This window comes from Cervus elaphus, unplaced genomic scaffold, assembly GCF_910594005.1.
Source record: "Cervus elaphus unplaced genomic scaffold, mCerEla1.1, whole genome shotgun sequence".
NCBI lineage: Eukaryota > Metazoa > Chordata > Mammalia > Artiodactyla > Cervidae > Cervus > Cervus elaphus.
The window spans coordinates 9,208-22,761 of NW_025316787.1; the positions used below are offsets into that span (position 1 = coordinate 9,208).

The 13,554-nt window shown below is 41.9% G+C and overlaps 1 protein-coding gene across 1 annotated transcript in view; it reads left to right on the top strand.

The window, feature by feature from the left end:
* The first annotated feature begins 999 nt into the window (after window positions 1-999).
* Window positions 1,000-13,554, top strand: part of LOC122691408 (cyclin-Y-like protein 1) — a 37,512-nt gene continuing 24,957 nt past the window's right edge. The window contains exons 1-2 of the mRNA XM_043897971.1: window positions 1,000-1,391; window positions 12,128-12,202. Of these exons, the coding sequence (XP_043753906.1) occupies window positions 1,181-1,391; window positions 12,128-12,202 (286 nt within the window). The 5' untranslated portion in view covers window positions 1,000-1,180. The remainder of the gene's footprint in view (window positions 1,392-12,127; window positions 12,203-13,554) is intronic.

Genomic DNA, 13,554 nt, shown 5'->3' on the forward strand with positions numbered 1-13,554 from the left:
ATAATTGTAACAGTGCACTGTCATAAATGTTATGTGGACATGGTCTCTCTCAAAATAGCTTACTGGACAAAGTTAAAGCCTTTTCTATGTTAACTTTTCTATGTTAACTAAACGCTTTTCCGTGGCTGTAATTTCTCCAGTTTATGGTGCAACAGAAAATCTAACATGGATTTCTCCTTCACAATTTTACCAAGAGAAGAGTCGTTCTTACCAGAGATCTTCAGGAACCGCAGCATACATTTTTCCTTTGCTTATTAAGTCAAGGACTTTCCTTATGAACGGTCCTTCTGCTCGGTGTCCTTTCAGCTGACAGAATGTGACTCAGTTAGCTTCAGAAGCAAAGGAAAGCGTCCTTCTCTGACAGACGAACGGAGAGACACCAGCTCACGCACTGGAGCACGTGCTCTTCAGGGCCGAAGGCTGTGGTGGGGGCTGCTTTATATACGCCAAAGCAAGGAGGGGGCGGGGTTCTCTCCGCACGTGCCTGCGTGCGTGCCAAAGCAAGGAGGGGGCGGGGTTCTCTCTGCACGTGCCTGCGTGCGTGCGCCTAATGGATTCCGAGGGCCGAGTGCAGCTTCTCGGCCTGCTGCCTCCATCTTGGATTGACGTGTCATGCGCGGTTCTTCCCGTGCAGCCCACCAGCCGTTTTGCTATAGGAACTTCCGTCTGATGTGCCCGGGTGGGGGCGGGGCATTGTGAGTCACGTGCCTGCTCTCTGAGGCGGGCGCGGGGAGGAACCTCTGTGTGTGATTGGTCCGTCGTAACCAGGTGACCGAAGGACGCATTCCGGTTGGCAAGGGCCAGCCAGGCGAGCGGCTTTCAGTCGGGAGGCGGCGGCGGAAGGAGGAGGAGCTCCGACCGCTTTCTCTCCCGGCAGTGGCTGTGCGTCTCAGCGCTTGTCGGGTCCCCACCCCTTTTATTTAAGCTGGGCTGGTCGCCGCCTTCACTGACTAGTTGACTCCGGGGAGGCGGCGGCGGCGGGACAGCGGGGGTGCGGCCGGGCCGGAGCCCTGCTCCGGCCCCGGCGGCGTGGCGGACAGGAGAGAGGCAGGCGAGGCCGCGTCTACCTGTGCGGCGCAGCCCCGGCATAGCCCGGGTCTGCCGGTGCCCGCCGCTCCATTGTTGGGGGAGGGGGCGGTCTCTGAGCTTGGCGGAGTCCGGGGCCGAGCGGAGGCGCCCCATGGGGAACACGTTGAGCTGTTGCGTGTGCCTCAGTGCCAACCGGCGCGTGGGGCCTGCACCAGACTCCGAGTCTGAGGTCTACGAGGCGGCGGCCGGAGACCCGGTGGCCGTAGCACCGGCGCCGGCTGCCGTGGAACCCACCGAGTTGGATTTCCGAGCGGGTGAAGGCCACCACCTGCAGCACATCAGCGACCGGGAGATGCCCGAAGGTAAGGAAGCGGCCGGCGCGCCTCGCCCCTCGCGGGGCCGGCCCCGTCTGCTCTCGGGCTTACCTCTGGCCTCCGCCGACCCCCAGGTCCCCCGGGAGGAAGCCGCCGCCTAGGGCTCCTTCCTGCCTGGAGTTGGCTCTCTCGGGGCTGGGCACCAAGGACGGAGGCTGGCCCTGCCTGGCGTCCCCACCCCTTATTCTTTCTCCGTCGCGTCCGGCCAGTCTTTCTCCCTCTTCTCTACCCGAACGCCCAATTCTTCCTCATTCCCTTTTCGCAACCCGACCCAAGACCCTCAAGTCTGTGGCTCCTGTTCGTGATTCTATTTAACATCTTGTGGGACTTTGTAAAGACTTTCTGATGTATTCTCTCTTTTCTCAATGAAAACTTAAATACTCCCAACTTCGGCGATATCCATCCCATCTTCCAATCCTTACCTATTCAGGTGGTACCTAAGAGAAGGAACGAGGTAAGGATCTAGATACACTTCCACTCGTTAGGATAGTTGATACTCGGGACAATTAAGACAGATTTTAGGGTTTGTTATTTAAAATCAAAACTGCTATCGACAGAGTTAGTGTGGCGTTAAGTAATATTCTGTCTAGAGTTGTCCTGATTGAAGCGACCTTATTCTAACTATAATTTGAAAACGATAAGAAAAAGGTTAGAGGGGGTCTTAAAATAACTGAACGGTGTGAAACGTTACTGCAACGGCTGCAGGGAATAGTTTTGTTGTTGTTGTTGTTGTTTTTACCCAAAGACGATCCCACGGAGCTCAGATTAAGATTCCCACTTTGACACAAAAATGTCTTCAGCTCCCCAGCTTTAACCAACTTCACTTGCATGTTGCCTCTTCTAAGGGAGGATTGGGGGTGGTTCCTGAGACTGTTGGTCAAAAGTTTCAAAGGAGAAAAGAGAAATTCAGACTGTAATTTGTAATGCAAAGATTTGGCAGTTGAGATGGCAGATCCTGCAGGAAAGTTGTCTCCATGGCTACCTCTCCTTCCAACCCCCTCCTGCCCGTGGAATCCTAGTCAACTTTTATAACGTTCAGGGAAAATTCTGAAGACGAAGTGGCTGGGGGTGGGGGTGGGTTGTCACGGAGAAGAGGAGAGAGAGGAGAGGAAATGTTTGATTTTTTTTTTCCTCTAGAATTTTGAGACTGGACGGCTCTAGGTTCTAAAAAAAAAAGATTCTGGATAACACTGTGGCTCATTAATCAAGACTGTGTTCTTTAAAGTAGAAAACATTGTGCCGTGAAGATGTTAAAGCCCCACTGGCCCACTTGTTTCATTTAAATGCCAGAGAGTATTTCTTTATTTCATAGAGGATATGTCTTATAGCTCTTCTATTTAAATTTTATTTGGGTTTATTTAATTTCTTTCAAAGTTAGAATAGGTAAGCCTGTGAACTCACCCATATGATGGACATGGCTTTGTAAGTGGAAAGTACTCCCTTTTCAGAATACTCAGATACTGTGAAAGCACAAATTAATGTAAATTAATTGTAGCTTTAAAAACAAAGCTTGTGCATACCTGTGAAAACTGCTCAGCTTGTTGCTATAAGGTAAGCCTCTAAGTGATTTTAAAAAACAGTAGTAGGCTAGTGTAGGGAGACCAAAATTGGACTTCTGTATGATTCTTTTACGATTTACAACATATTTTCGGGTGTATTTCACCTGACCCTTCCATCTATAAATAAGGCCTGTGAATATTCTCCCTGTGATGCCAATGAAGAAGCCAAGACTTAGAGCTCTGAAATAACTGTGTAACATAGCTACTGAACAGAAGAGACAGACTTGAGAATGGTAGATACACCAAATTCAGTTGTTGGGTGCTTAAAAAAAAGTTTGGAATGCACTTTTTATTTTATAATTTATCCATAAGATAGGCCTAACTCAACTTCAGTTTGGTTATTTCCATTTGAGTTTATTGTTCACAACTCAGAAGCAACACATACCTCTGCATTCTGTGTCTGTACATTTCTTACAATGGATAGGAATAAAAGAAGTCGTGAAATAGCCTCAATTTACCAGTCAGGTAAACATGTTGGTATATTTTAAAGAGTTTGTTCTGCTGACTCAAATTGAAGCCGAGAATGCCCTGGACAGAGGGACATTAGGAGAAACCGGTAAGGGGGCAGGTAAGGTACGAAGCATTTAGTGAGGGGGAGTGCTGAGCCGGGAACTAGAAAAAGAGGGTTCATGAGCACAGAATTTACCTTTTTATGTTTGACATGATTGTGAAAATTTTACTTAAATTTGTCTCTCTTTTTTGGCATTCAATAAAGTGATGAGAGAAACCTCAATTTCAGCATTTGCCTATTATTAAGTTTCCATAGATACGAGGTCAGAACACGAATGTAAAGTGCAAGCACATTGGAAGTTTGCTCTTAATGTTTTTATTTCAGACAATTTTATATCAGTTTCCCTGGAAACTGAGAAATACCTGCATTGATATAAAACATTTTGGCTTTTCTGCAATGAAGAATTATTTGGTTACTTAGACAAAACCAAACATAAATGATGCTGTGTGTTTTTCTTCAGAAACCTTTGAGAAGAACATGATTTCTTCAAGCTGTTTCAGTTAACTCCTACGAACCTAGTATAAATATCAGATAGACTCAAAAGAATTTTGTGGCTATCTTGCCTTTAACAGTGTATCTAATGTAACTGATGTTACTGTCAATAATAGAAAATAAGATGCTAAGGTCCTATTATCTGATTTTATTATTATGCATCAGCTTTTCAAACAGCCTTTATATTCTCCTCTTAGGAACTTTGCTCATTCTCTGGTGCAAGCTGCTCTCTCAAGTGATTCCTTCCTTCCATCCTCCAAGGAGCGGGTAGGGAAGGAATTGACAACGTAATGGGGGAAAACCTCTGAGCAACAGGTTTTTCCTCCTTTCAGTAGCTATTATAAACACTTTTTTTTTTTTTTTTTTTACTTTTTTGATACCAGTAAACATTTGGGGTAAAAGATTTGCAAAATACTAAAAAGTCATTCACTCATACTCAGAATATCCAGAATTTTCATTAATATTTTGGTGTTGGTTCTTCCTGAACCTTTTGTATACGAATAAACAGAATGTTGTGTTTATTGTATGAGATCGTTCTTTGTGTGCCACATTGTAACTTTCTCTTGTAAAGTGAAGACGGGAAGCTCCTGGAACCGTGCTGACACCTGAAGCGTGCCCCAGGATGTATTTCCACGCAGCTGCATGTAGCTGTGCAGTCTGCTTTTTACCACCTGTTTAATGGTTGGAGCATCATTCATTTACCCACCCTTTATGGTTGTCTTTTATAATCTCATTATATTGCTTTAATCTGGGCACAGACATAAAAAGTGATGTATCGTACTTCCCTGCAGAATTCTGGTCTTGTGGCTTTGTCTTTCGACTTAATTAAATTCATAGGGTGAGTCATTTTGTAGTTAAGGTATTTTAACATTAAATGTTCTGTCCCCAAATTAAAGTTACCATTGATTTGTCACTGAACAGTAGATTTCCTCTCTTAGGTTTTTGTGGGTCTTGGTAACCTGTCGGTGTCTTTGAGTCTGAGTAACTAAACTACCGCTCGAAGAGATCTGAAATTAATGCTGGTCTTGGGTGACAGACCCATCAAAGGACAGCATTAGAAGAAATCTTAGATGATGAAGGAAAATTGGGGGAAGCATAAATGATTTGGGGTACACTGAAATGGATGATTATTGGGCACGATTTAGGGGCAGGACAAACAGAGGTTATACTGACAAAACCCAAACCCTAACTCTGGTCTTTACTTCCTAGAGGTCCCTGGGGCCTGTTGACACAGGAATAATGTCAAGTAGCGAAACACTGAGAAGAAAGAAAAGGATGGTCATGGACTGGGGAGGGGGCAGTGTTACTGGGGGTGGTCTCCTTAAGTGACAGTGAGCATCCTAGGAGTGAAGGGGAGCCCTGTGAGGTCCTCAGAAGGAAATATGCTCGGTGTAGGCAGAGGACAGAAAGAGGGTGGCTGCAGCTGAGTGAAAGAATGCCAGGAGGAATATCAGGGGGTTAAGGCCTTGTGTCTAGTAGACCTTGACAAGAAAAAATACGGATTTTAGTCTAATTGTAATGGGAAACCATTGAAAGGTTATATGCAAGGGAATGGTGATAATTCTTAAAGAAGGGGAAGGAGACGTGGGGAGAGGGGAGGGAGATCAGACGAGCTACTCGCTACTCTCACGTGGGCAGGGGTAGAATGAAGCAGGGAGACAAGCTAGGAGGCTGGTGTAGTCACTCAGCTGAGAGCCAACAGTGGTTTGAACAAAAAAGCAACATTAAGAAGGGCCTAAAATAGGCTGACTTGAAGAAACTGAGTGAATCTAAAAGTAGGCTAACAACAATATGAATGGGATAAGTCACAGAAAAAGAAATGCGGATGGCTTTTAAGCGTATCCTCACACATAAGAGAAATGAAAATACAACTACTGTAGCTTGTGTTGGGAGAAAATTCAGAAACTCGGCACTGCATTCTTTGGTGATACTGAGGAAAGTTACATTCATATATTGCTGGTAAAAATGGGAGATTGGTCAACCCTTGAAGGGGAAGTTGGCACAGTCTCACTTAATCCAGAGATCCTACTAAAGGAATTTATTCTGAAGGTATAGGCTGCATATGTTGCATTATCTTCAGTAGCAAAATACTGGAAATAATTCAGATGTCCAGTAAGGGACTGGTAAACTAGCACATCCAGACACTGAAGAATTAGGGAGCTGTGAAGGAGCTCTCTCCACTGTTAATGACTTCACCTGCAGGGGATGTTAACCTGAAAAAAAATGGGGAGAAAATATACACCAATCTCCATGACAGAAGCAGGAGAAATGATATGTATTTGCTTATTAAAGAAGAAAAAGGAAGAACACTAGGAGAAATGCTTGCCCTTGGGTACTCTTATCCTCTTTCCTTTAGTGGGTGGCCTGACTCAATGACATGAGTTTGCACAAACAGAATCGTGTAGGACTGGGAAGCCTGGCGTGCTGCAGTCCATGGAGTTGCAAAGTCAGACACAACTTAGTGACTGAACAACAACAAAGCACTATCTACTTAAGATGTTATTTGGCTGAGGGTGATAAGTGGACATCAGTTTTCCTATGAAATGCTAAATGTTCACTTTTGGCTTTTGAGTTAATTTGTGAAAGCTGTGATGTGTCATTTATTATGCTTTATATAGTATATCCCCTCATGGATTGCAGCCTTGTCATGGTGAAGGGGCTTGTGTAACTCTGTGAAGCTATAGTGTATGGATTGCTCTTGAATTTCATTTGATTCTTATCGTGTTCTGAGTTAGGCAGTGTAGGGATTCTTCTCTGAGGTATAGAATTGTCCAAGGTTTTACTCATTTTTAAAACCTTGATAGATCAGGACTGTAAATTCCATGTACATGACATATAGGGATAAAATTTATTGATGTCATTTTGTGCTCTGCTTTGAAATACTACCTTTTTTCTCGCCCCTTTTAGAAAAATTGTTTATTTTTAGGGTATTAAAGCAATAAAACTTGAAGAGTTAAAACAGTAACATTGTATGATGTGAAATGAAATCACCATAGCTTGCAACCCAGAAAGGTTCCTAAAAGTCCAAGAAGCCCGAGCTAAGTACTCCTTAGAAATACATAAATCCAGGTATACTTACCTGTCTATCATCTCTTGGTCATCATCATTACAGCATTTGATTGAGGATTAAGGTAAGGCAGGACTGAGAACCAAGTTAGAGGCAAGTTGAGAAGCAGTTTGGAAGCCAGGTTGGTCAGAAACTGGGGAAGCAGGTCAGTTGAGGGGGTTGCAGGAGCATGCTGTGTGCCCTCCGGTGAGACAGCCCAGGTCAGCATCTGCTGGCAAGAACCGCTTGGCTAGGGTGTGAAGTGTGGACTCAGATGAAATCACCGGATGACTGTAAGACATGAAATGTAATATTAGCCATAAAACTAATATACTGTACTACTAGGGGTGATAGGGCAGTTCAGTAAATGGAGTAAACCTTTAAGTAAACTGGAGCCCAGAAGTTGGCCCAGAAAATGCTGACAGTCCTGTTTAATTGCAATATATTAAGTGAAAAAGAACTAAAGAGCCTCTTGATGAAGGTGAAAGTGAAAGAGGAGAGTGAAAAAGTTGGCTTAAAGCTCAACATTGAGAAAACCAAGATCATTGCATACAGTCCCATCACTTCATGGCAAATAGATGTGGAAACAGTGGCTGACTTTATTTTTCTGGGCTCCAAAATCACTGTGGATGGTGATTGCAGCCATGAAATTAAAAGACGCTTGCTCCTTAGAAGAAAAGTTATGACCAACCTAGACAGCATACTAAAAAGCAGAGACAAAAGGTCCATCTAGTCAAGGCCATGGTTTTTCAGTGGTCATGTATGGATGTGAGAGTTGGACTATACAGAAAGCTGAGCGCCAAAGAATTGATGCTTTTGAACTGTGGTGTTGGAGAAGACTCCTGAGAGTCCCTTGAACTGCAAGGAGATCCAACCAGTCCATCCTAAAGGAGATGAGTCCTGGATGTTCATTGGAAGGACTGATGTTGAAGGTGAAACTCCAATACTCTGGCCACCTGATGCAGAGAGCTGACTCATTTGAAAAGACCCTGATGCTGGGAAAGATTGAGGGCAGGCAGAGAAGGGGACGACAGCGGATGAGATGGTTGGATGGAATCACCGGCACAATGGACATGGGTTTGGGTGGACTCCGGGAGTTGGTGATGGACAGGGAGGCCTGGCGTGCTGCGATTCATGGGGTCGCAAAGAGTCGGACTCCACTGAACTGAACTGAACTGAAGTCAGTATGTTGGCATTAGTCTCCTCCTGTCAGATGATTTCTTAGTCACTACCCTCTCTCTGATATTTTGACAGGGGAAAATCATTTATTGACAGTTTGACAGCATAATTTTAACACTTTTAGGCTTCAGTAATGCATCTTGTTTGTCCTAAGTGGCCTTTATTTTCATATTTTTAACATCTGCAATTGAGATGGATCTCACGATTGATAGAATGTTAGGTTGGAGGAAAAGTAATGTTCAGTGACCTGGTATTTTACAGGTTTCCTCCTGGGAGTGTTTATATTAAGACCCCAACTTAAATTTTTTTAGCCATCCTTTTTCCACATAAGTCTATCATGCTGTCAAATAAGTTGCAATTTAAATTGGTAATATAAAAGTGATGGGTCTTAAAATATAACTTTAATGATAACCCCTAATCATAAGCTCAAGAATATTTCTCCTGGGTTAAAACATTCTTAAAGATTGCTAGAGAAGTAATTTTAGGAAGAATTCACATATAAAATGCACAGTAATTTCTCAAAATACCTCTAACATTACTGTGTGTGCTTGTGGGAGAGGGGATGAGGGGAAGTGTGGGTGGTAATGCTTTGCTTCAGAGTTGACAGTCTTACCTTTGTGACAGTGAAGAGTACGGTAGGTTTTTTTCATCGTCTCCTTAGACTCTTGGCAAAACAGTTAATGGAGTGTGCAGAAATATTGTGTGTATGTATGAGTTTACTGTCTAATGGCTTACCTGTCAAGTCTGTTATAAAATAGTGATGTAGTTTTCACTGGCAAAAAGTGCAAGTTGTATAGAAAATTGTTATATAGGCTGTAAACAGAAGATTAATATTTTCTGAAAACCTCATGCAAATTGACAGCAGTAAGGCCCTGGTATGTTTAGTATGTATGAATGATAGGCAGCTCACCAAAGTGGAAATGATGCTGATAATTATGGGAAAGTAGTAAAAACTGTGTAATCGAAAGAAATACAGATTAGATCTACAGTGCTGTTCCTTATTTATATTAGTAGAACTTCCCCCCCGCCTCTCAACTGTACAGAGCAGGGGTCGGAACTAAAACTGTCATGATTGGTAGTATTATACATTAATGTGGCCCCACCTTCTTCAGGAAGCAGTTTAGCACTGTACCTTGAGCCATGAAAATGATCTAACCTTTTGGCTTAGACATCCCACTTTTGAAGATCTTTGCTAAGGAGATAAAACCATTATTTATTTAAAAAGCTGTATAACTATAGATGAAAAGTTTCCTCATCAAAGAATAGAATGTTGTAAGTACCTAAACCCCAGCAATAGGGGATTGGCTAAGTCCAGCACAGGAATAACGCTTGATGGACTGTTGTGTATTCATTAAACAGTAAATATGCAACAGTGAGATGTAGAAGGGTTGTTAGTAACAAGAAGACATAAATTATACACTAATTAGAGCTTTTTCTAATGTATAAGGAAAACAACTAAAAGTAAGGGTTGTAAGTCTGTGGGTTAATTTTTAAATAGGGTCATTTTGGCTCATGCAAATTTTTGTTCATGACATTTGTTAAAGGAATGAGCAAGTGACTTTTACCTTTCCCCACCTTCATTGTGATCATCAGTACTGCTGGTTAACCAGGTCTCTTTCAGTTGCAAGTTTGAGAAAATGTCTCAGAATAGCTTAAATTAAAAAATATATATATTGACTTTTATATAACTGGAGTTGAATGAGTAAATTAAGCAGTACTTGACCCAGGAGTTCAATGACCTCACAGCCTATCTCAGTTCTGCTGTCCTCTATTGATCTCTCCTGAAAAGCCTTTCCCCTCATGATGGCAAGAGGAGTGTCCAGCAGCCCCAGACTAGCTAAGGGTCCTAGGGCACCCCTCTGCCTTCTTCTGCTTCTTGGAAAGTTCCAGGAAAGCTGTGATCTGTCAGTCAGTTCTGGGGCATGTGCCCACCCTTGAAACCTCTAGGGTAGGGTAGGGGGAGTGCCAGCTCTTTTCTGATCACTTGGGCAAGTTTACTTTTTTCCTGCATGTTGTCATTTCTTTTATCCCAGCCTTCTTGATTTCTATATATAGATCCGTAGTAGCACATCATAGCATACCTGTAACACACCCTGGTTTGGCAGGGGTGTGTGTGTGTGTGTGTGTGTGTGTGTGTGTTTGGCAGGGGTGTGTGTGTGTGTGTATGTTAAAGCTTGCTTCTCTTTGATCCTGACACTTATTTTCCCTGGACTTCCATTGACTCTTGTTAAATTTTACCATTCCATAAACCCTGATGAAAAATATGGCTACTTTGCAAGCATTTCTGCTTATTTTTTAGATTCCAGTGTAGTCTGTTTACTTTCTGGTACAAGTAAGTAGTCATGAATCCTTTCAGAAGCCTTAGGTCGAAAGTCTGTGCCTGTCAACTTTGTGTATAACTGAAATAATTTATTTTCCCAGTGTCCCACTTTTCAAATCTGTAGGGGGGAAAAAACTTTAAAATAATTTTATGGGTCTTTTACATAAAACTGTTGAGTAGAATATTTTCTCCAAAAACAGCTTAATAAACTCCAAATGCAGTGAAGGAATTTTCACGAAGAACAAAGCAGTCGGTTTAGCTATGTAAATTTCTAGTGCTGGCAGTAACAATTAAATTCCCATTAAACCAGGAAGTCCCAAATTACTGTTCATGCAAAATTCTTTCTTTGGGGAAGAAAAGGCTTCTAGGTAGATAACATTTGTTAAATGCTGGGTCAGACAGAATTCACTATGGGACTGGTTAGTTTTTATTTATTTTTTCATTTATTTTTATTAGTTGGAGGGTAATTACTTTACAATATTGTAGTAGTTTTTGCCATACGGGATGGGGAACACATGGTTAGTTTTTAATATATCAATGTGTATATTCTTTTGATTCTCAGCGATAATGTGTAAATCACGTTGACCACCAAAGTCCCCTTTAAAAATAGGCCAATTATTATGTGGTTTGGGAAATGCTGCCTTAACTGTTGCTCTTTAAAAATCTTGGTCCAGTTTCTTAAAAGATTGTTTAATTGGTTTGAGGTGGACTTCACTAAGTAACTGCCCATAGGGCTTTTACGTTTGTTTTAAACAACAACCTTACTGTCCAGCATGGCAGCCTGTGCTTGCTTGATATTTCTGCCTAAATAGAAGACTGTCCCACCTTGGTGCAAGGTGAACTGCCAGCAGACCCACCTTTTTTATGTAGGTATGGGCAAAATTTTTTTCAAGCAGCCCTTTGATGTGCTCCAGGAAAATACTGTTACTGAAGCCCTCTATTAATCATGCAGCATGAAAGGAAGAAGTGAGAGTTTAGCTTTGGAAATAGAGGGCAAAGTTAAAACTCACTATCCTGGAAGTGTTCCTATGGATCAGAACATTGAACTCTTATGTAATCCTCTTAAATCTGCCATGATGAATAGCCCCTAGATAAACGGCAGCCAACTAAATGAGTTGGTTTGTTGAGTGTAGTTGGAATTAGCCATTAGATTGTCTGAAGAACGTTTGCCAAAAGCAGCTCATTTGGTTATAGCATATTTGATTGATCTGGTATCTGATAGTAAGTGACTACAGCATAACTTGCTTCTTGAGACTTCTTGAAATGTGCTAGTAATATCAGCTTAAAGAGAGGTGACTGAATTTTTAATCAATATGTAGGAGGGGAATCACATACATGATTTGCCTAAAAGTGGCATAGATTAAGTGCAAGTTAAAAAAAAAAAAAGCCTAAGACATAGCCCTGGTTTTATTCCACATATATGGAGAATTTCTACAATTTTTCTGTTTCCCAATAGAATTTTTGTATTGTTGCCTTTACTACAGTTTCCTTCTTGTCATTACTAAACGCTCTTCTTAAGACTATTAAACTTGATTAAAATCAGCGTGTAGCTGTTTTAAAAGTCATGTCTTTTTCTACTCAACTAAATTGTCACACCTTTTTCTTTTTCCTGTGCAGACTTAGCTTTGGAATCAAACCCTTTTGACCACCCAAGGGCAAGCACAATTTTCCGGAGCAAATCTGAAACGGACGGTAAGACAGTGTTTTCCCCCCCTGAGAAAAAGATTGAAAACTGTTTTTGTTTTGTGTATTATAGGAAGATACAGAAAAGCACTTAGAATGGTTTAATTTTTTTTTTTCATATGTGATAATATTTTAATATGTGATGTTTTATTTTAATATGTGATGATACATTTTTCATTTAGGTGTCACTGTTTTAATGAGGAAAAACACCCAGACCATCTGTTTATACACTTTGCTATTTCTTTATCAGCAGTCAGCTTGCCACATGATTTAGTTGTGGTCTGTTTTTCCATGCTACTTTGTCCTTTTCCTTTCGCTCCAAGAGCACATGAGGTAAAGATGAATGACACGGTTTAGGTCACAGTTAGGTCTTCATAATCAGTTGTTATGTATGGGAGTCGAGGCTTGTGATTTCGGCACCATTTTGCACAGTGCTCAACCGGGTGAACCTCTCTCACATCCAGATTCATGTGAATTTTTAAGTTCTTTTAAAAGTTCTTATAAGAACTTTTAGCTCTTCAAAGTTCTTTCATCCTGATGTAGTGCTGGGTCAGGGTAATCAGACCAATGTGCCTGCCATATGGGATTTTCCAGAAGGTTATCCTCAGTGTGGGAAACCTTGTGTAAATTTCCAGTGTCCTGCTTGTTTTAAGATGAGAATCAGAAGTTTTTGCACTCCTGCTTGTCTTGCCTGCTTGTCTTCCTTAATATATGTTAAATCCTAGTTTATTTGCTAAAAAGCCATATATGATCAGGTTTTTCGGTTGTTTATGAGAGCAGGAATACCAGAAGTGAACGTTCTATAATATTTGAAGTAATGCAGCACAGTAAAAAATAGAGGGTTCTTTTCCTCTTTTATTTTCATTAGATTACTGGTTTTTATCAAAGGGTCTGTCTCAGGAACAGCCAGACGGAAGAGGGCCAGGCATGGGGGCAGGGCCCAGAGTGTACCACATGTTCTCCAACCTGGGAGCTCCTGGGGTTTCTAGTTTGCATTTTCTTAAAGTGTGTGTACTTTGCCTTGAGGCAATTATTTTTAGTTAGGATTACTGTATTTCTCAGTCTTTTCCAGACTCCTGAGCTGCTCACACTGTAGAGAGACGGTGGAGAGAGTAAAAGAAACACTCTCCCATGCCCCTGTCTCTCCTCAGTCTAAAGGAATTCGTGCTTGTGATGCCATGGGAAAGTGTATGGCCTAAGACCCTCTTTGAGCTTATATTCTTCTGGCCTTTGTTGGAGCAAAACAGTTCTATGTGCTGTCGATGTATGTTCAGTGAGGTCAGCACGTATGTTAAAATTTATAGATTACTTTCCAGTGTGTAAAGAACCTGTATTTTTTAAGTTGGGTGACCAATAAGTGG